The sequence below is a fragment of the Oreochromis niloticus genome, linkage group LG18 (assembly GCF_001858045.2).
Source record: "Oreochromis niloticus isolate F11D_XX linkage group LG18, O_niloticus_UMD_NMBU, whole genome shotgun sequence".
Lineage (NCBI taxonomy): Eukaryota > Metazoa > Chordata > Actinopteri > Cichliformes > Cichlidae > Oreochromis > Oreochromis niloticus.
This window is the reverse complement of record NC_031982.2, coordinates 10498081-10520578: the sequence shown is the minus strand read 5'-3', so window position 1 is coordinate 10520578 and position 22498 is coordinate 10498081. Positions and strand designations below refer to the sequence as shown.

General features: G+C 40.8%; 2 protein-coding genes across 4 annotated transcripts; one reads left to right on the top strand and one right to left on the bottom strand.

Moving 5' to 3' along the window:
- Nucleotides 1-1408: 1408 nt before the first annotated feature.
- gk5 (glycerol kinase 5) lies at nucleotides 1409-12961 on the bottom strand. Of its 2 annotated transcripts, XM_005476007.3 has the most exons (17): nucleotides 12874-12961; nucleotides 12232-12529; nucleotides 12042-12135; nucleotides 11436-11511; nucleotides 11235-11328; nucleotides 10904-11035; nucleotides 8799-8874; nucleotides 8345-8406; nucleotides 8181-8254; nucleotides 7115-7175; nucleotides 6392-6518; nucleotides 6211-6315; nucleotides 5959-6053; nucleotides 5478-5581; nucleotides 4367-4426; nucleotides 3939-4072; nucleotides 1409-3343 (listed from the first exon to the last, which is right to left on the bottom strand). In XM_005476007.3, the coding sequence occupies exons 2-17, from the start codon at nucleotides 12355-12357 to the stop codon at nucleotides 3171-3173; spliced, it is 1593 nt and encodes a 530-aa protein (XP_005476064.1). In that variant the 5' UTR covers nucleotides 12358-12529; nucleotides 12874-12961; the 3' UTR covers nucleotides 1409-3170. The 2 variants fall into 2 exon arrangements, with proteins under 2 accessions (XP_005476064.1, XP_003438080.1); XM_003438032.4 differs by lacking the exon at nucleotides 12874-12961 and having other exon boundaries at nucleotides 12232-12862.
- LOC100701691 (nucleolin) lies at nucleotides 12934-22496 on the top strand. Of its 2 annotated transcripts, XM_005476009.3 has the most exons (15): nucleotides 12934-13058; nucleotides 13465-13522; nucleotides 14844-14996; nucleotides 15712-15774; nucleotides 15862-15985; nucleotides 16711-16868; nucleotides 17694-17765; nucleotides 17850-17973; nucleotides 18066-18223; nucleotides 18736-18862; nucleotides 19404-19564; nucleotides 19652-19741; nucleotides 19859-19982; nucleotides 20077-20249; nucleotides 22183-22496. In XM_005476009.3, exons 1-14 carry the CDS (start codon nucleotides 13044-13046, stop codon nucleotides 20210-20212), a joined length of 1563 nt encoding a protein of 520 aa, XP_005476066.1. In that variant the 5' UTR covers nucleotides 12934-13043; the 3' UTR covers nucleotides 20213-20249; nucleotides 22183-22496. The 2 variants fall into 2 exon arrangements, with proteins under 2 accessions (XP_005476066.1, XP_005476065.1); XM_005476008.4 differs by lacking the exon at nucleotides 22183-22496 and having other exon boundaries at nucleotides 20077-22032.
- The last annotated feature ends 2 nt before the right edge of the window (nucleotides 22497-22498 follow it).

Here is a 22498-nt window from a genome sequence, read left to right as displayed (position 1 = left end):
TGAACTACCGCTCTTCTGCACACAAGTCGTACGCGGTGAGTCACCAAGCCAATAACCAATCAGGCTGAGGTGTGTTCGAGCAGCACGGGGTGCAAAGCTAATCACTCCACAGAAAGCTCTGGACGATCACGCTCGTTCACATAAATATGTAGAAGCATGAGAGCGAGTGATCAAAAGATCAGAAGCCGATCGGGATGCGATTTGCGACCCATTCCCCCCCCACAGATATTTGCCTCATTTGCTAGCCCTTGTTGCTATGGCAAGTAGACTGCGTGTGTGCGCGTGTGTGTATGTGTGAAAAAGCGAAGTAGGAAGACAAGAAGATTCAGTGTGCGTGATTGTAAACAGATGTGCCCTATTTAACAAAGAAACGCTTTTTTCCACCGCAGACTGAGGCAAGGATGCCATCCTATCATAGCTTCAACCAGTGTCTGTGTCATTAAAAGGAAAATCCTCGCGCCCTGTAGGAGTCCGTGCTTTGCTAGAAGATGACTGAAAGGAGTTTGGATGCCTGTGCAGAAGGGGAGAAGTGGGGCTGAAACAAAAATCCGAAAGCTTAACTTCCAGCGCCCCCGACACTCTGCTGAACACTCCCAGTGTGTCACAGGGAGGGAGAGAAAGAGGGAGTTATATAATGACCCTTGATGCAGGGTTCAGTTCACGTGGGGGGAGGGGGACTGGAGTAGTGGTCGCACTGCATACAGTTCCTGCTGTCAGCTTGAATTTGTTACAAGGGAAAGGGTGCACCAGGATTCAGGCACAATATATACACACACACACACTTTACTGATTAGCGTGAGAGCCACCAGCAGCACTGATTCATGGGCTAGTCCTCTGTCACACACACACTCGACTGCAAGCAAAGCACAGTGGCAATTAAATTAAAAGAATTGAGTGAGAAAGCTGAGCTCGAGTTACAGCAGAAGAAGCATTTGTAGTGCTGTGGTGTTATGCAGACCATGGATCCGCATGATGTACACAAAAACTCACGACTGCTCTTCCTCCCGGCAAACACACACATGCACACACACACAATCCTCCCATTGTTTAGGAAATCCCCCTTGTGCTCACTCAATTAGCACCCCCTTCGCCATACCAGCACCATGAGCACACACACACACACACACACACACACTTCATTTGTTCTTTCACTCACTCCATCCCCAAGCTGCCATAGCAACCCTCACAGCGAGGTTGCCCACATCAATGGGACTCAATCCCCAGACTCATCCGGCGGCCTGCGTTTCCGATAACCCCCCCATCTCGGGCATGAGGCAGCAGCATTTCTCTGGAGTCCTTGTGGAGGTAAACACTTTCAGGCAGCATCTGCTCACTCGCTCACCGTGTGTCACAGACACCTGTGCAGCTTGAGTACGCGAGGCACCCAAATCACAACGACCACAACAGCTGATAATTCAGGTTTTTAATAGAAGCCCCTCCCCAGCAACAAAAATGCTCGGCCTTCTCATGCAAATCTTTTTACAATTACACACATTGCATTCATCTGCTAGGCCCCAGCATGTTGGAATGACACGTGCCATTCAGAAACTGAATGAAGTACAAGTGATGTCACACACGTGAACTGGGGTTAACTTTAGGGTTAGGCACAGTATTACACTTTGCAAGAAAACAGATCATCACACGGGGAGCAGAACAAGTCAGGAAAGACATTCACAGTTTAAATCTAGTTAGTCATTTGTGCTTCATCATAACGCGATCAGAATTTTAAACAATGTCATCAGAGTTCATCAAGTCGAGATCAAGACTCGAGTCAAAACATTATCATATGACATCTCCGTGGTTGTACTCCACACTAACAAAGAATAATCACGAGACATGGACTTGGTTCGAACAACAAAATAACAGATCAAAGCATCAAACAGTACAAAACATTTTTGTGTTTATTACAGTTAAATCTAATACTTTTTCCAGCTCTTGTTGCCAATCGAGAGGTATATAATCGACTAATTGGAAGCATAGAATTAACTCCAGTCAAATTCTCACATACAGAAAAACAAACACATACAATTAGGTTTTTGTTCTAGTCATATTTAAATCTCTGAATATAGCCACTGAATATAATTTGATGATCACACAGTGATGAATTGAAAAAAAAAGGCATCATGTATGACTTTACGAGGTCAACCTTCAAATTTAAAATTGAGAGGCAGCTGCTACATGGAAAAGTGAAACATTAAGCTGCACATGTCGGATCTGGGCTTCCTTTTGTGCAGTCTGAGGTGTCATGAACAGAGGCTCATGTGTGAATCTGGTATGAACGCTTTTAACTCTTTGGCTGCTGATGAACATTTGGCATGCGGTTGCTATGGCGACGTCATGATTTTTAAAAAGCTGCAAAAGGTGGTCATCAGCACCCCCATGTGGGAAAATGTAAAAATCTTATTTCCGCTGGGGGGGAAAAAAAAAAAAATACTGACTGAAATATGAAGCAGCACCAGTGACGTCCAGCCTGGAATGAATGAAATGTGCTTGTAAACAGGCTGCTGTGTGCAAGATGAGGAAATCCAGTCAAGGAACAGCAATTCAAGGCTGTGGCTGGGGAATCCTTTGGCTTTGATCTGACCTGCACTGCTGTGTGAAGTTAGTACAAGCGTGCCTTCAACTGTATCAATCAGTGCTGTAGCATCATGTCAGTGCATTTGTCCTTTAGCCTTACATTAGAGGGGCACTTGGAGAGTGTATCCTATGACAAGATCAATGCCCTGCTGTGGTCCAGGACGGGTTCTTTCCATGACTGTGCTACACCTCTTCAACAAGTTTCTAAAACCTAAGCTAGGTAGATTATGTGCAAACTTGCAGACAAACAAGTGGCAGTGAAAACAGATCTCGGGAAAAATAAAAAAAAACTGCTGTCATGTTCCCTAGGACGACTAAGTAACTGCTGGCAACGATGTTTTCCTTATGCAAGTAGCTCAGGATTTATTTTTGCCTGTTAAAATTAGACTCACAGCTAATGGTTGTTATTTTGTAAACAGTAATTTTTTTGAAAAAAACCCCAAAATATATATATATATATATATATATATATATATATATATATACATATATATGTATATATAATATCGGTCTACTTTCAAATGTCATCAGATCTGACATCTCCATCCTCCATGGTCACCCCATGGGCTCTCCCCATGTGTCTGCTTCCAGTGTCAAGGCTTGTTGTACCAATTCATGGAGCGCCGCAGAGCTCTCTCCCAGCTCTGGAGGATGGGGACGTACTCCCCGTTCGGGCTGCCGGTGCACTCCTTGTCTGCACACTGGGGCGAAAACTCATCGTCGGCACTCTGCAGCTTTTTCAGCTCCTCGCGCGTCCTCCAGAAACCTGCGTACAACACCGACAGGAATATAAATGCAATATTTTGAACCACACGAGGTACGCTGCGGTGCAAAAAGAGCAATAAGTGCTGGACAAATGATCTAATTATCTACACCACTGTGAACTGATCCACTTAAAACCCATGTTCCTCATGATTCATTTTATTTCTCAGTCGTCAGCACCACCTGCTTCTGGCCTGTTACGAAACAGCCACAACAAATCAACCATCTTTTCTGGTTGATTTGATTACATTCTGACTAATATATAACAATCTAATTACATAATGTGAATAATTAAATGGAAAACAGGTTATGTAACAAACAGCAAGGCTTCATTTTGCGTCTCCTGCCAGAGTCAGCAGGAATAAAAATAGGACTTTTGATCGAAACTTTTCAAATGGGCCTGTCAGCAGCTGTAATATTTTTAGAGAAAAACCACAGAGAAAGTGAGACCAGAGTGTCGGAGCATGACAGATCACTCCGTTTGTGCTGAACGGCATTTCTAAGACATTTTATCTTCACACGGCCGCGAATCAAATGCTCTTTCAAAACATTCGACTACAGTGCAAATATTTGTTCTGTTTAAATATTGATTTCCATACCCACTTCAAGTCCAGCGACAAAAGCAGCCCCGAGACATGACATCTCATGGTGCTGGGGTCTGGATATCTTTTTACCAAACAAGTCTGAGGTCAGCTGCATGACGAAGTCATTGGAGGAAACACCACCGTCCACCCTGAGAGAGAAAGGAGCCGGACACTCAATTAGATTTTCCTTCACTTTACTGTAACAGTATCAGGGAAACATAAAGCCATAATGCAAAGTCAATAAAGAAATGAACTGCGTGAGTGGAGGCAGAGAACACAAGAGTCTATTCTGTTACACCCAGTTTGTTGGCTAAAAGACAAACACTAAAATAAAATATCAAACTGGTGTCTGGTCTCTGTATGAGTTAAATGCCAATACACAGAGTTTTTACTGCATGCACAGTTACTACCTTCAGACTGACAAGTTAAAAGAAGTACTGTACCTTATCTTTGTGATGGGAATACGGGTTTCTCTTAACATTGTCTCATACAGCTGCTTATTTCTGGAACAGAATGTAAATGTACATGAATGAGAATAAACGGTAAAGCAATAAGGAAACTAGAGTGCTGTGCAATAGTCTTGAGCCACCCTCATTTCACTATATTGGGCTAGAAAACTAGGAAATTGGTGCAATCATACATGGAAATACAGCTTTTAAAGGCAAAAGAAGAGTTTGTACAATCCCAGCGTGCTTACAAGTCAATATTTGGTCTGACCACCTTTATTCTTCAACACAATTTTTAATCTCTTTAAACAGTCTTCGGGAACAGTTCTCCACAAGTATTAAGGATCATTGTCAGGTTAAAAAATGAAGCCACTGTCAATTAGATGCTTTCCAGATGGTCGTCCTTTTTGAAAGTACATTTTTTTTCTTATGTCTTCAGGACATGACTTTCAGATGCAGTTTATCTGCTAGATAGTTGTTAGGTCGAACACTTCTTATTCTGTCCTTCACTTATCCAGTTTCCTCAGAATTTCTAGACATGACATCTCATGGATATACTTGCACACTATGCCAAAATATGCCAAGGTTTCAGCTAATAGGTCTTTGAGAGTTACTGTGTGGTGCAAAAATATTTGATGCCAATATAAGAAGTGTGTTATATTTAACATTTTCATAGATTCGTCTACAAAAATTGGAACAGATTATGTGTTTTTGTGACCAGATGCTAGTAACAAAGAGTCTAAGAATACATTTAAAATGGTTTCCTTGCTAAGTTGTCTGTTATGTATAGACACAACACTGGTTCATCCCTTGAGTTAGGTGCCTTTTTCATACTTGAATGATTTACAGATCAGTTTTAAGCGGCTTACCAAAAATTCCAAACACTGCTGAAAATGGTTAGGTACAAGGACTGGACTGTAAAGGAGTTAAAAAACAAAGTTTTTCAATAAAAAACTTTGAAAGACCTTCAGAAAGCCTGGAGAACTACTGTTCAAGAGCACTTTAGTGGAATGACTGGAAAGTCTGGCTCTTGGAAGCAAAAATATTTACAAAATGAGTGATAGCTCAAGACTTTTGCACAGTATTTAATCTTTTGAAAATGCCTCACCTGAAGGCAACCGACTCCAGAATGGCCCGAACCAGGTGGCTTTTAGTAGTAGATGGTTTTAGGCCCATGAGGGAAGCGCATGCTTTTGGATCATTCAGAGGAGCCTTTAATAAAACATTTACACAAACAGTTAATAATCTGCAGTTGTTAAAGAAAGGATGGAAAAAAAAAGGTCTCTAAACGGTCTTTGTGTCTGAAAGTAAAGCTCAAAAATTGGTGGTCAGCAGATGTGCTGTTATGCAGCTCTGCAGGGTTACTGTCGAAAAGTGGCGTTTGCATCTCTAACTATAAGCATTTAGCATCCAGCATAAACACTTACAAGGGCGAGTTCACAATGGAAGGCAGCAAAAAAAACAAAACAAAAAAGAGACACCATGTTACAGAGAGATAAAATAAAGAAATGAATGAGTGTGCTGGTTAAAAGAAACGACACGTAATAAGAAATACACGTTTACAGCAGAAAAACAAAAAGTGTACAGACCTGCAGGCCGCTGAAGGAAGGAACAAAACACACTCCATCTGAATCACTGACACTGTAAGCCATGGCGCTGGTCTCTCTGACATCAGAGAAGAGCTCTGAAACAGCGCACACACAGGTGTCACACACAACCCCCGGATCTGTCCATCACTGCCACGCTCAGTATTCAGTGTGGAAGAATAAAACCGACTATGATTTAAAGATGGATAAATTAGTCCTGCGTGGCTTTTTCGCACCATACACCTCACTGCTCACCCAGCTTCTGTGCCCATTTGATGGCGGTGCCTGTGTCGGCTGCATTTCCTTCTGCCAGGTACACCACCTCTGAGCCGATCTTCCACCCCACAAGAGGATACAGACCTGTAAAGAGAGGTCAGAGGTTATGATCAGCCTGAATGGGTGAATGTATCCGTAATGTATGTGCGGACCCTTTTACCTGCTACAGATGTATGTGGTTTGCTCCCAGTGTTTATGTCCATGAAGGTGCCTGTTCCCATGGTGATCTTTACATCACCAACATCAAAGCAGCACTCTCCAAACATGGCTGCCTGTTGGTCTGCCATCTAAGGCACATGGACAGAGGAGATAATTGAAAGTTTTGATGAATGGCCTGTATTTTTATAGCGCTTTACACATTCAGTCATCCACCCATTCACACACACATTCACACACTGGTGATGGCAAGCTACATTGTAGCCACAGCCACCCTGGGGCGCACTAACAGAGGCGAGGCTGCCGGACACTGGCGCCACCGGGCCCTCTGACCACCACAAGTAGGCAACAGGTGAAGTGTCTTGCCCAAAGACACAACGACCAAGACTGTCCAAGCTGGGGCTCGAACCGGCAACCTTCCGATTACAAGGCGAACTCCCAACTCTTGAGCCACGATCGCCCTCAGCCTGATGACAATGAATGTTGAAAACTTGCAATTAAGGGAAGTGAAGTAAAGTGCTTTAATTAATTCCTGGGTCTCCTTGGAGGTTTCTTTATAGAGTCAGGGTGTGTCCTGTCATAGCTGAATGATGTGCAATCAGCTGCTGATTAGCTAACTTTGCAAGACATCTTTGTTGCAACATAATGGTGGCGAAATGCCAGGTTTTAGCAGTCAGAGGTTTGCAATGCAGACAGGAGATTGTGTGACGGCCACATGTTGACTCACCACTGACATGATAGGAATGGACACGCCGAAGATGGACGGGTCTGTTGAACCAAAGTCATGGCTGTGGTGTCAAGACAAGAAACCGGAGAAATCAGACAAAATGCATCACAATGCTTCCTTCTCTCACCCCAACTGGTCATGGCTGGGGCCGCTCCTCCCTGAGCCTGGCTATGCTGGAGGTTTCTTCTCGTTAGAAGGGAGTTTCTCCTTCCCACTGTCACTAAAATGCTTGGGGGTCATATGATTGCTGGGGTTTTCTCTGTATGTATTATTGTAGGGTCTACCTTACAGTATAAATCACTTGAGGTGACTGTTGTTGTGATTTGGCACTATATAAATCAAACTGAATTGAATTATCTCACAGTCTCCTTCAGAGCTTTACTCTAAAGGCAAACTGAGGGCAAAGGACATAACGAGATGCTCCGCTTTATGCTTACTGTATATTGCAATGGTTGAGTTTAATTGAATCTTTAATTATAACTCTCTAACTAACATATTGAAGTGACTGTTGACAGTGTACATTTTCAGTCAGTGCATTTGAACTTTAATGTATTAATTTTTCTTACGCACACAGAAAGCATGTGAGTCACATTAAATGTGATCATGTGGGATTGTGGCACACATTCAGTGTTTCTCAAGAAAAATCTTTTAGAGAAACAACAGAAAAAAAATTCAACACAATCTCTTTTCCCCACTTCCTAGCATATTATAACACTGTGCATGGATGAAAGTTGGGACCCATTGATCTATATATAAATAGATATAAAAAGAAGGGCTCTTGGATTCTCTGCCAAAGTCAGCGTCTCATATGGAACTGCATTAAAGATTAATGGGTTCTTCCTTTATTGATACTCACTGTCTCCACAAAGTTTCATTAAATTTAGACAGATAGACTATCAAACAAAAAGACAAACAATAACAAAAACAAGCATGTTTCTGACTCAGCAGGGGAATAAAAAAAACATAGAATACAAGGACAAATGTGATCATGTTTATTAATATGAGCGACTTCTGCTAAAACATGAACAAAGTGTCAGATGTAACTGGAAGTGAATGGTCCACTCACCCTGTATTTTCTACTTTGGGGAAAATAGAGAGCGGCAGGGACACAAGAGAGGAGAGAAACCCACTCCAGCACATCTATGAAGCAAGTCACATTACAGAGATATAAAAATACAAACTCAAACCAACCACACAATAAACAGTAAATAATTATGACTGACACCAGACCTGATAAGAGTCGAAAATCCCTGTTGAACTGGCATTAGAGTAATCGGTGGCATGCAGGTGTCCTGAAACAGATTAGGAGATGCAAATAATCAGTCTCTAAAAGAAAGGTTAATTAACAAAAAACTCGAGCTGCTTGTCACTTTTCCAAATCTCCTCCCCAGGAGTGAGCCGAAACATTCCTGAGGAATTTCAGCCAATCAGTGACTCAGTAGGATTGATAAGACAAAGGACATTCTGTCTGGGGATTATTATCCTGTTAGGAACTGTACAAAATCACAGTTCACTGCACAAATCTTATATTACTGAACTTGTTTTAGATGTCACTGAGTTCAAGAGGCTAAACGCGAATAGGTAGAGAAAAAAACTCTCCCCTGAAAGGGAAAAAAAAAAGAAAGTGTTTTTAGTCTAGGCTTACTCGATGTCTGGGAAACCAAGCTAAACAATGCAAACCCACCTTTTGTGAGTTTAAACAGGAGCCAGCTGTCTATTGTCCCAAAGCAGCAGTTACCTTCATCTATTGCTTCATGAACCTGAAAGAAGAAAGAAACATGACGAGGCTGAAAACAGAAGAATGCTGTGGGCCATTCAATACTGAGGCCTCTCCATGCTTCTCTTTTCCTTTTTTATTAATCAACTCTTTGGTTCATAAGGGCATCAACACAAGTTTATTTTTACATAAATAAAAACCTCCCTCCTGGGGCGTAGCATGTTTGTGTTTCTTAAGATTGGAAAGCTGGGAGCGAGGGTTCTGCGCAGCATCTCAAGCTTAATTTATGTTCCTGTAAATGTGGCCGTCTGCGTACACGTTTCTGTTTGGACAGCGAGAACTGAGGGCTTTTCTCCCATCACAGTCGTGCTCCCATGCAGTCCTCCAAAATCCTAACTGCATGTCGCTGGATGCTGATGACATATGCGTCTGCTGAATGCTGATTGGTTGATAAGTGGGCCAGAACAGGGAAGCAGAGTTCACCGGGAATGGGAGAAGCGTAAAAAAACCAACCAAACAAACAAACACACAAAAAAAACCCCAAAATACAGAAGCTCTGAGAGTGGCTGCAGTGGACTCTTTGTTTGACTTCAGTGGTTTGTATATTTGAACCTTGCTCTTCCCTGCAGGTGGGTGAAAGACCACAAACAGCACACAGCAATCAGCCCACAAACCAGTTATACCACATACTTTGTACTCTGCTTCCATTAACAACAGAGTTCTCTGTAGGCAGACGGGCCATCCCCTGATTGGCAGTGGACTGTGAACACACAGAAGCATAAATTTCGCTTTAGCTGAGCTGTCCTCGGACTTTACTCTTCTGGACAGAAATCTCTGATGTGTCCTCAATCTGCTGGAGCCACTCATCCAGTTTTAGGGCTATAGCTCCTGATGCTGGTGTTACCACTGGGACCATTTTGAACTTTATCTTCCACATCTGGTCCAGTTGTTCCTTTAGCCACTGGCACTTCTCTGTTTATCTCAGGATCTTAGCCCTAGTGTTCAGAGGTGTCTCCCATCAGTACTTTGGGACTTTTAGCCCACATGCGTTAGACTCCCACCTCTAAGAATCTGGTGCTTAGGGGTTGCTCTTCTGCCACCATTATCAGAGCTTCTGTGCTGTCCTTAAAGACAACCTTTTTCTGGCCCCTGGTGGGATTTCTTGATGTCAGCCACTTCCTCTTTCTGTCGATGGTACATCCCAATGCAGGCTGTTGGTCTTTTACAATAGCTCCTCCTCCTTTCCCTCACCACCAACTGCCTGAAGCATTCTTCATCTCAAGTGGAACTATCTTCCTAAAATACTCATGTATGCTCCGTCACCGTCTAATCCTTGCCTCGCCTCTTTCCGCTACTTGTACAGCCTCACGGTGTCGGATTTTGGGTGGAGACCTCCGTCCATTGTGAGCAGTTTTTTGTGGTTTGACATATCAGTGCCATCCATCTCCTCCTGTTTAATATTACAGACTTGTCTTAGATCTTGACTTTCTTAGATGTTCATTGTGGAACCCAAAGGACTGCGAGTACTTGTAGCTGTTCTGTGTGCCTGTCATCCTGCCTTCTCGAAACCCTTTTGGTGTGGATCACCTTCCCACACTCTGACACCACTGAGTCACACTTATTCAGGCTGAGGATCAATGAGTCAATGTCTCACTCATGCCGGTTATACAGCTTGATGTTATTCATGCACAGGAGATAGCCGATGATTACTCCATAAATCTACTTTGAATATATATTAAAAATACATACAGACTAGTGGTTGGAAAATCCTTTACAAATGGTAAATAGTTATTTATTCTCTTATACTGATGGTTAACAACTTTAAGCGTGTAACCCTAACCCTTAATAGTAATGATTTGTTATATTCCATCAAATATGAGGGAACTTTAACTTTTCAGTGCACTCACTGTTCCTGAATTCATCGTTTAGTTGTGCTTTTTCACACATAAAGGAATTGTTTGATTGCAATTAAACAGTGGCCCACACTGTTCCCAGTTGTTATGCATGCAAATGTGTGAAAATTTGTTACTCTATTTTTGAGCACAAGCCAGTTAGTTAACCCTTCCACGCACCTGTGTGTAATGTGTCAAGACCCAGACGAGGCGAAAAGTGACATGCTGAGTGGAGAAGACGACGAGACTCGCTGCAAGCAACCGTTTCTGCCTGGTAACAAAGTAGAGGACCTTCATTGCACCATGGATTGCCTGAGATTGTTGTAAAAACAAACAAACAAACAAACAAATAAGTTGGATAAAACAAAAAGCACATCCACCATTGGTTGAAAAGTATTTTGAGTTTACAAGGAAACATTATATTAATTTGAAGGTTTTTCCTGCCTTGCCTTTTAACGTCCAAATCTATTTACTAAAGATCATGAAAGGTAGAAATGGGGAGCAGCCTCACTTTCATGGTGCAGGATCTGTTCCAGGACTTCACCAGGTCTGCAGCTCTCTGATCCTGCCAGCTGATGAAGTTGTGGAAAGGAACCCCAGTTCTCCTGTCAAAGTGGAGGAGGAGATGAGAAACAAACTAGAGGAGAAGCCAGCATAGGGCATGAATTATTCAAACATGTGCTAAAGTAGGTATGTGAGCAAAGCTATTCACCTGTCCCATGTTGTGAAGGTACCGCGCTGAGTGGAGATCCCAAGGGCCTCTACCTGGTGCATTTGTATTCCTGCATCTGTATGATCAGGACAGCAACACGAGCACAAAACAGTTAAGCAGAGAAAAAGAAGGACAAGGATCTTTTTTTTTAAAAAGAAAATTCCAACATTAGACATTCACATTTCAGTAAATGATAAACAAATAGAACCAATTATAAAAAAATCTAAAAGCCAAGTGTGCTTAACTGAAGTATCAGCATATGATCTTTCGCATGCTATATTTTCTCTTTGATAACAAAACTAAATGAACTATGTGAAACTTCTGCAGTGTTTTACCTATTATGGTTGTATTACGACATGCCTAGAAATGGTTACAAAGCCATTTCTACGGCTTTGGGACTCACTCAACCACAGTGAGAGCCATTATCCACAAGATTTCCTATGTATCCTGACCTAGTGCAACAATGGCAAATAAAAGTGTTTATCTTTAGATTCTAGTGTGACCAATATGCAAAAAACCTAAGAAATCAGGAAGGGGACAAACACTTTTTCATGGCACTGTATAAACTAGGGATTGACATAAAAGTAGGAATTGGGGCAGATGTACCTTGCACGGCTCCTTTAACCACAGAGATAAATCCTTTCCACAGGTCATCTGGGTCCATCTCCACATGTCCTACCTCTGGATAGAGGAGCACAACCTGGGGAACGATCAAGTTTGTGTGGATGCTGCATTTAATTTATTTACCAAGTGGGTGGTTTATGTGCGGAATTAAAAAGGCAGAACAGATGAATACCTTTGTAGAGCATGATCCTCGGATCTTCGCCTCCTTGTCATAGACGTGACATCTGATTGACGTTGTGCCCACGTCCACCGACAAAATGTAGCTTTCCTTCTTGAAACCGTTCCTATGGCTCCCCATTGTGGGAAAGTGTATCCTATTTTGTCTCAGTGCCGTCCCACGCCATTTGTGGTCAACTCATTGTGGTCTTGTGTACAACCTGAATGGCTCGTTTAATCCGATAATAGCTTATCTGCACCGGGTTCCGTGTTGGGACTGTAACTCCACCTTTGGACTCTGGTTCCAGTTCAACCTGTTTGAGTCAACAGATTGCTACAGCAGGATTCTCCAGCGGAGCAAACATTCACATCACAAATTTCAGTAGCTAAAAGTGAAAGTGGGTCCAAAGTTTGGCTGGAGCCGAAATACTTTCCACAAGTTCACCAAACTCAAAAGTTAAGCTAGGGCTAACTGGCTAGAAGCATTTAAATAGTAATTAGCTTCCAAAAAGCATCCCCAAATCTATCTAACCGCTTTCTTCGAACCTTCTCTGTTCCCAGGATCCGCTCCCCTCACTATGGGGTAGCGCACACGGTAGTCTCAGCAGTATCAGCAAGGAATAACGAAAGTAGTAGTCGTAAAAACGCGTAAACTTACCCGAAAGCGTGTTTCTGTGCGGGCATCCGTAGAGTACATCGTACGCATGCGCAGTCCGGTACCTCTAGTCCGGTAGCATGTGGATGTTTTCATCCGAGCACGCGTGTATGGTTTCTGACTGACGCTACAATTGTTTCAGCCTGTGATTTTGTGCTACTTAAACGTTTAATATGGCAAAAACAGACGTAAGAGTTATACCGCATTTATGCAACTTACACAAACAGGCTTTGATGTGATATAAATGCATTATTTTAAGCGTTTATATCACGTTGTTTGTTGGGTTCAGTGCGAACTCACGAGCTAGCAGTCGGTTAACTTGTGAATTATCATAATTAAAGTTGTACAAAACATGAGTCTGATTATAGTCGGGTACTCGGATATAATACCGTTATTACATTAGAAAGGGCAGCTATTTAGGGAAGAGTTAACTTTTCTGTCTTTAATGATAAAAATGCTAAAAGTAACACGAACATCTCTGCCGTTAGCACAGTTTTTTGTCAGACACCGCAAAGGAATTTACAGACTTCAAGTTGGGTTTTTGGTAGACGTAAATTGTAAATCGTTCACTGAAAGCTGTTGTGTTTGTTTCAGGCTACGAGACGGAGAAAAAAACAGAGCAAAGTTGTACAAGAGGACACAGCTGACACTGGCAAGTTAATCCATATTAATATGTAGAAATTCACAGTAAACATGACTGTTTGAGCTGAATAACGTTAGTAACTATAAGTCATTCAATCTATATGATCTCAGCGGACACTTTATAAGGTACAACTGGAGTATACTAGGTAAGACTCAGTTTTGCCTGCACAACTAACTTACTGCTTTATGGCACAGATCCAACAAGGTGATAGAAACATTGCTCAGATTTTAGTCCATATTGATACGACAGCATCACGCAGTTGCTGCAGATTTGTTAGCTGCACATCCATGATGTGAATCTCCTGTTCCACCACATCCCAAAGATGCTCTTTTGGCTTGAGTTCTGGTGGCTATGGAGGACATTTGTGGAGTCCAATGAAATTACTGTCATGTTTAAGAAAGCAGTTTGAGATGATTTGAGGCTTGTGACATGGTTTGTTATGCTGCTGGAAGCAGCCATCAGAAGATGGATACACTGTGGTCATAAAGGGATGGACATGACCAGAAACAATATTCGGGTAGGCTGTGGTGTTTAAACAATCCTCTGGTACTGATACCAAAGTGTGCCAAGAAATTATCCCCAACAACATTACACCACCGCAGCCTGAAATTGTTGCTACATTGGAGCCATGCTTTCATGTTGTTTATGCCAAACTCTGTCCTTTCCACCTGACTGTTGCTGCAGGAATAGAGATTCATCAGACCAGGCAATGTTTTTCTTACTTCTGTTTTTCATTTTTTGTGAGCCTGTAGCCTCAGTTTCCTGTTCTTAGCTGACAGGAGTGATACCCAGTGTGGTCTTCTGCTGTTGTAGTCCATCATCTCCCAGTTTCGAGATGTTGTGCTTTCAGAGGTGCTCATCAGCATTTTCCTGGTTATAACAAGTGACTATTTGTGTTACTGTTGCCTTCTTATTATCTTAAATCAGTCTGGCTATTCTCCTCTGACCTCTGACCCCAACAAGGCATTTTGACCCAGAGAACTACGCATATTTTGTAATCATAGTGATGATTATGTGGGAAATTCCTAATTAATCAGCAGTTTTCACTCAAACCCACCCATCTGGCATGAGCAATCATGCTACATTCAAAGTCACTTAAACTTCAAGTTAAGATGACTTTACGTTTCCCCATTCTGGTGCTCGGTTGGAATTTCAGCAGGTCATCTGGATCATGTCTACCTGCTTAAATACACAGAGGTGCTGCCATGTAATATTTGATTAGATATATAGTGGCCAGTTGGACAGGTGTACCTACTGAAGTGGCCGGTGAGTTAACATCACACAGGATGTCTGCGCTTGAGCTGTGTGAGTAATTAAAATATCTTTTCAGATCCTCAGACGAACACTGTGATAAAAGTTAAAGGAAATGCCCCCACAGTAACTGTATCCTGGAAGAAGAAGAATGAGGAAGGAGAGGATGATGACGCACAAACAACACTTGATGCAAGCGATCAGATGACTGCCAGAAAGATGACTGGTTGTGGTAAGGATGTTCACTGGATGTTACTGCTGCATGACCAAAATCTTTCAATATCCTTTCTCCTCTGAAGTGTGCATGTGTAATAATATAAAATAATAAAGTAATAAGGTCTATTTGTTGCTTTTCATACAAGAGTTTTAGAGTGCCACTTCCGATATGAAACAGGCACCCCTTTCACTGATGCCACAAAAGATCAAGTCACAACAGTTAATTTACAGCATCATTAAATGATGGCAGGTCTGCTTTCACTAGATGAACAGACGCCAATCGTCTCTTGGACTCTCACTTCAGCTGGGCTCTAAATGTTTTCCATTTCCACCTTAAAGCTAGAACTACCCCAGCCTTTCTCAACATATTTTCAAAGACATAAATATTATTCAAAATTGTGATAACAGGTGTTTAAGACCAAAACCTCCAGAAACCATGAAGCCTCAGCTGGCAGAAGTAGTGGTGTTTTATTGGCTGCGGCTCAGGAGGTAAAGCGGGTCGTCTGCTAATCATAAAGTCGGTGGTTCACTCCCCGCCTCCTCTGGTTTTCATGTCAGAAGTGTCCTTGGGTTGGATACTGAACCCTAAGTTGCCCACACTGCATCCATTCACCCAGTAACCTTGTGTGTGTTACTGGGTGAATGAGGCTTTTGGTAAAAACAAGTTCTTAGAGTGCAGTTAAATGTAGAAAAGTCCATTTAACATCAGTAATACTTTCTGTCCTCTGCAGTAAATGGGAAACAAAAAGCAGTTAAGAATCGCCCATCCAAGAAATCTAAGGTCAACAACGATGGTGAGAACTCATCTTTCTCTTGTACATTACCTCATATTCCTGGAGAGTCTTTACCTTCACATATTTCATTCCTTTATTCTTCTTTAGGATTTCGTATTTGTGTTGGCAACCTGAACAAATCTAAAACATATCAAGAAGTCAACGAGTCACTAGAAAAATACTTCATGTCACAAAGCCTTCTGTTTCAAGACATCCAATTAGACCAATCCAGGTGAGTATTTCTGTTTGTTTGTTTGTTTATTTGATTTGGGTTTTTTTTTTCATGTTAAGTCCTCTAAAAGGTGTGATGAAAAACCTCTTTGTCTGTGAAAGCAAACAAATCTGTTAACTCTGATCTGTAAGTACATGGATGAAGAGAAAGGCGGTTCGTCCATCGAACATGACATATCTGTGGAGGTATGAAGATGTTGGAGAGAAAGCAGTGGACATCAGTGACATGTGACATATCACAATTCTGGAGAGTGAGAGGATACCTGAGGAATGGAGAAGTGCACTGATACAGATTTTCAAGAATAGGGTCAATGTTGCCACCTGTAGTATCTACAGAGGGATAAAACTGATGAGCCATACCATGAAGATATAAGAAAGAGTTGTTGAAGCTGTGTTAAGGAGAGAGGTGATGATGAGCGAGCAGCAATATGGCTTCATGCTGAGAAAGAGCACTGCAGATGTGGTGTTTGCTTTGAGAGTGTTGATGGAGGAGTTTGCAGTGGTAATGGACAGGCTGACAGTTGAGAGTGCATTATAACCAGTTATTACTTGCCAAGTTAACACTTCCTAAAAGCCCCCCAAAATTAGCAATGTGGGAAATGAAGGTGTGCACAAGAAAAACCTCTTACAGTTGCAAAACTATTTCTTTACACCTCTTAAAATATATCCTGTGTTTCGTAAATTTTGCTGCTAAAAAAAACTAACTGATATGAATTTGTGTTGTAGGAAACATGCTTTTGTAGATTTGGCCACAGAAATGGACTTGACAAAAGCGTTGGCATTAAATGGAGAGATGCTTCTCGATAAGCCAATGAAAATCACCAAAGTAAAGATCACAAGTGAGGACAAGGCGAAGGTGAAAGCACGCTCACTGGACAAAAAAGGTAAAATAGTACTATTAATTGATATCAGACACGAAGTGATTCAGCAAAGCTGTTAAAAATGTTATTGCTTGGTCTTAACAAGTGTATAAGATTAAAAATGCTGCACCTGTCATAGGTAACAGGTCATCATATACAGTTTTAACCCAGAGTTTTAAAGGGTTGTTTATTCTTAAATAATCTCCATTTAGTTCTTATTTAGTTTGTTGTTTACTTTTTCTTGTAATATTTCCTTAGTCATTAGTTTAATTTGCTGTTGGTATTAAGAGTTTATTAGTTTCTTTCATATTTTCCTCTTTGCCTGACTTCTGCGTCTTTCCTCTATGTCAAGTTTACTGTTGTCATTGTTTTGCTGTTTAGTTACACTTCTCACTTCCTGTTTCTTTGTGATAGTCACTTCTTTAGTTTAGCATCTAATTCCTGATAATTTGCAGCTGTGTTTAATTCCCTTCCTGTTCCCAGTTCCCTCATTACTGTCTATGTTTTTATAGTTTCTCTCTCTCCCCTTGGTTGCTTGTTGTCTCATTGTGCCATATAGCGTTAAATGAGAGGACTCAAATACACCCTCTGCAGACAGACTTAGTAAACAGAAAGCACAGCTGTATTAGTGAGGTGGGTTGTCCAAAGAAAATGACAAAGTCCTAACAAATTCCATCAAAGAAAAAAAGTAGGCTAAATCCAAAAATCAGGACTCAAATTACTAAAGGAATAGAAGATGAAAAAATTAAAAAATAAATAAACAAACAAGAATACAAAGTCCATAAGCTGAAAAAAACCTTGGCCAAAACCCAGGAGGATGGCAGTTACCACATTTTCTATGTCCTGCAGTAAATGGTAAAAGGAAGGCAGACCCCGTCATTGAGGATTCCCCATCGAAGAAAGCAAAGCTCATCAATGAAGGTATGAACTCATTACTGCTCGTCTTGTAAGATATCCAGTGATCCTGGACGCCTTTACACATCTTGCTGCTTTATTCCTCTTTAGGATTTTGTCTTTTCGTTGGTAACCTCAACAGCTCTAAAAATTCTGAAGAACTGAAAGAGTCACTAGAAAAATATCTCATGTCACAAAGTCTTCTGTTCCAAGACATCAGATTGGACCGATTCAGGTGAGTATGTTTTCTTTATTCATGCTTTTTTTTTTTTTTTTTTTTTTTTTGCTGCTACATAAAATACATAAAGTGATTTTCTGCTGTTACAGGAAACATGCATTTGTAGATTTGCTCTCAGAAATGGACCTGAATAAAGCCTTGACATTAAATGGGGAGGTGCTGCTCGATAAACCAATGAAGATCGCCAAAGCAAAGATCAAAAGTGCAGAAAAAGTGAAGGTGAAATCTCCTGAACTAAAAAAGCAAGGTAAAAATGACCAAATAGATTTGTTTAATCTGTGTTGATTAAATTCATGGACTCATTATCAAACTTTAAGCACGTGCATTTGTCACATAGTATAAGAGATGGATCCTGCTTCTGGTAGTGAAAAAGCCAGTGTGGAAGTTCCTTAAGCCTTCCAGTCCTATAGGCATGTGTGGGGCAATGGTCATTAGCAGGAACCTCTGTAAACATTTTCTTAGTGAGTTTAAAGGCTCAGTCACTTGTTTTAGGTCACATTGAATAAAATATTAAGTCTTGTAAATTTTGGAAATTCTAAATGTCAGAAAGGAGGATTATCCAGGATAAGCTCATTGGCTATCCTGGTTGGCAGCAAACCAATCGCAAACCAGTGGGTCCATCTTTTATAAGTAATGATCAACTTAATGCTGTAACATTTAAGATGTGATGATCCTGAAATATAAAACATTGTAAGGATCAAAATAGTAATATAAGCTTGATATATAAAGAAAAAGTGGAACTTTGCTGTATTTTTGCAGCCAGAGATGCCAGATGTTTGTTTGTAAAGAACTTGCCTTACAACGCAACGAAGGAAGACATTCTGAAGATCTTCCACAAGGCCATTGCCATCCGGTTTCCTGGTGGAACTGAAGGCCCAACCCAAGGGTGAGAGTTTTGAACAGGAAGTTAACCTGTCAGATGAGGAAGTCATTCATTACTTGTTTATGCTTTGAAAGGGGCACCTATTATGCTTTCATGTTAGAATGGTGGAAGTTTATATTAAAGCTGAGTTTCTACTGTTGAGGTCATTGTGTGTACAAGTAATCCCTGTGAGCTAAAAGCTGAAGCTTGAATCTGCTTTAAACTCCTAGTATGATGATGCTACTGTAGTGTGAGAGGGGATGTCCTTATATGGTCCTCTTGCAATGGCTATGGCAAAAGCCCCACCCACCTACCCACCATTTAATCCTTTTGTTTATGACGAAGAGCCAATCAGAAACAGGTTAGCGTAAAGGCTGTTAGTGAATGCACTAAGGCTTAGTATAAGATAATTAAGGGTGTTTTTAAAAGGGAATCAGGCAAAGCTATTCTACGAGAGTTCAAAGAGATAATATTAAAGATATTAAACTTAAAGTTAATATAATATGTGCATTTTTAAAGATTGTTTGAAACAAGTTCTAAGTGAAGTGTCTATATTTTTCAACAGAATTGCCTTTTTGGAGTTCAAAAACACAGGCATTGCTAAGAAGGTACAGAAGCAAAAACAAGGAGTGACGATCCAAAAGAGGGTTTTGATTTTGAACCGTGTAGGAGAAAAAAGTGTACGTAGAGTCACTAAAGCTGATGTGGAAAACAAAAGGAAAAAAGGTAAATGAATTCAGAGAAGCTGTTGGAATGTTCTTTTTTAGTAAATTTAATGTGGACTAATGTAGATATGTTCTGATCTCCTTACAGATAAAAAGGCCTTGCAATCATCCCAAAATATTGAGGCCGGCAAAAAAGAAGACACAGAAGAATCGTGTGAAAAGCCAGAGAAAACGAAGGGTATCATCTCATTATCTAGATGTTATTAGATTGGCTGCTTGATTACAGCAGTGTGGTTTTTGTGATGTCAGTTTGAGTAAAACTGCAGCGTTAAATTATTCAATGTTTCTTTTCTAGTCCTGTCAAAAACACTGATCGTCATGGGCCTCGCTGAGAAGACAAGTCCAGAGACGCTCAAAAGTGTCTTTGAAGGAGCCGTCAACGCAAGAGTCACTGTAAATAAGAAAGACGTTTCAAAGAGGTCTGTAGTGTGAAGCTGTCTCTTTACTGTGTTAACTGCTTAAACTGAGATCACGATTCTCACTTAGATGCATTTTACATTTCATTTTCATCAGGTTCGGCTTTGTGAACTTTGGCAGTGATGAAAGTTGCAAAGCTGCCAAAGAGGCCATGGAGGACTGCGAGATAGATGGCTGCAAAGTGACTATCGCTTACGCATATCCCAAGGGTAAAAAAAGTCGGCGAGCCTAAGGACGCTTGGAGGGGGATCCCGATGGAAAGTCTGCAGGTCTGTAAGCTGGCAAAGAAGGAGGAAAGTTGACAGGTGGAAGAGCGAGGACAGGAGGAAAGACTTAACCTACTGCCTTACAAAATGCTCATTACGGAGAGGTCAGCAGAGACTATAGTGTAGACTGTGTGGTCACACAGAGGGATGAAGTCCCCTTTAGCTTCACTGAAGCGCTTTACTGTCTTTTACTTCATTGTTTTGTTTTTGTTTTGCTTCTTTGCTCAAACCTTGAATTAAATCCACTGTAGTCCACAGAGATTTTCTTCTTGTTTGTTAGTGAATACAACTTGATGATGCTATCTTCACTTTGGGTTAGATTTTCTACACCGACATGAAAATTATGTAAAGAATAACAAAAAAGTTGGGTCACTGTGTAAAATGTAAGCAAAAAAATAAAATCCAATGATTTTCAAATCTCTTAAATCTATATTTTATTCAGAGTAGAACAATTCAGTTCAGTTTTATTTGTATATATTGCAGAATCACAACAACATAGAAAAAGAACATAGAAAACATGTCAAATATTTAAACTTTATCATTTTAAGAAAGAAAAATCATTTTGAGTTTGACCGCAGCAACATGACATGCTCGTGTTTACCACTGTGTAGCATCCCGTCTTCTTTAAGCATCTGGGAACTGAGGAGACCAGCTGCTAAATTTGGGAGAAGAATGTCGTCCTATTGTTGTCTCAGTGATTGTAGCTGCTCAACAGGCCAGTTCAGATCGCTACTATGGAGCTGTGCTGCTGTAATAGATGCAGCATGTGCTTTAACATCATCTTGCTTAAGTATGCAAGACTTTACCTGAAAAACACGTCTTCTGGATTGGAGCACATGTTGCTCTAATACCTGTATATAGCTCTCAGCATTGATGATGCCGTTCCTGATGTGCAATCTGGCAGTTCCATAGGCACTAATGCACCCCCATACCATCAGAGATTCAGGCTTTTGAACTAAGTTGGATGGTTCCTCTCCACTTTAGTCTGGAGTACAGCTTTCATATTTTCCAAACAGAGCTGAGGTTCAGCTCAGAGAAGACGACAGTAGTGCCGCCTGAGGTCCATCCACAGATGGTGTATTATAGTTTGCACACACAGAGATTTCTCCAGATTATTTTCAAGCTATTATGTATTGATGAGATATTTAAAGAATAGAGAATTTCAGAATGGTGAACCTCTGCCCGTCTTTACTTCTGAGAACTTCTGCCTCTCTAAGATACTCTTTTTAAATGCAGTCATGTTACTGACCTGCTGCTGATTAACACAATTCATTTTAAATTGTTCCTCCAGGTGTTTCTTTTTAGTACCGCTTAATCTTTTAGCCTCTTGTTGCCCTTATCCAACTCTTTTAAAACATGTTGCTCCCATAAAACTCAAAATGACATCATTTTGCACTTGGTGCTCACTATGAACCAACTTTGTTTCAGACAATCATTCTGTGCGTCCTTCTGATGATCTGATGACTTTTACAGGCTTTAACAAGCGCTGTGCTTGCTGCTGGGTTCAGCATTCTGAGGGAAGGACAGAGCAAAGCAGGCAAAGCTTTAGTAGATCTGCAGAGCTTTTTGGAGTAACACTAACAAATTTAAGCTGTTTACACACATTGCTGACCTGCAACAAGCTACATGACTGAGCTGTGCCCAGGTTGCACTTTGCTTGGTGCTGGGACAGACTGCTGTGGCACAGCGAAAAATGGCATTGCACAACATGTGCCAGACTACAAATCTGCAGAATCATATGTAGATATATTCAAGACAACAGACTAAAGCTCTAAAAAGTTATTCAGCTATCATTAAACTAAAACCTGTCCAGATGAGGATTTAATTTGGAGTTTACTTTTTTTTACCATTTTGTGCTTTGACCTCAATTTTAATTGGCTATTTAGCTTTGATTCAGATCAAATGAAAACTAAGTTTATGTATATGTTTGTTTCAGGAAAAGGATGCAGAGGTGGATCGCAGGATGCTGAACTTTGCATATATGACTTCTTTTCTCTTGATTTAATGTGAAGCCTATGTGTAAAATTGTCAATACTCGTGCATCTGACAGCTTTAAATTCAGTTGTCATATTTTGCACTTTAACCCGTTCGTCTTATAAATATATAAAAACTCATGAAAGAAGCCCGCCTTGTTGTCACTCTGCCATGTCACGTAAAAATGTTTATTACGATTTGATAAGATGATGAAACCAAACCAAGTTTTTTGTGTGTCTTATTTTTAACATCTGTAATAAAGACATAAAAGGTTAACT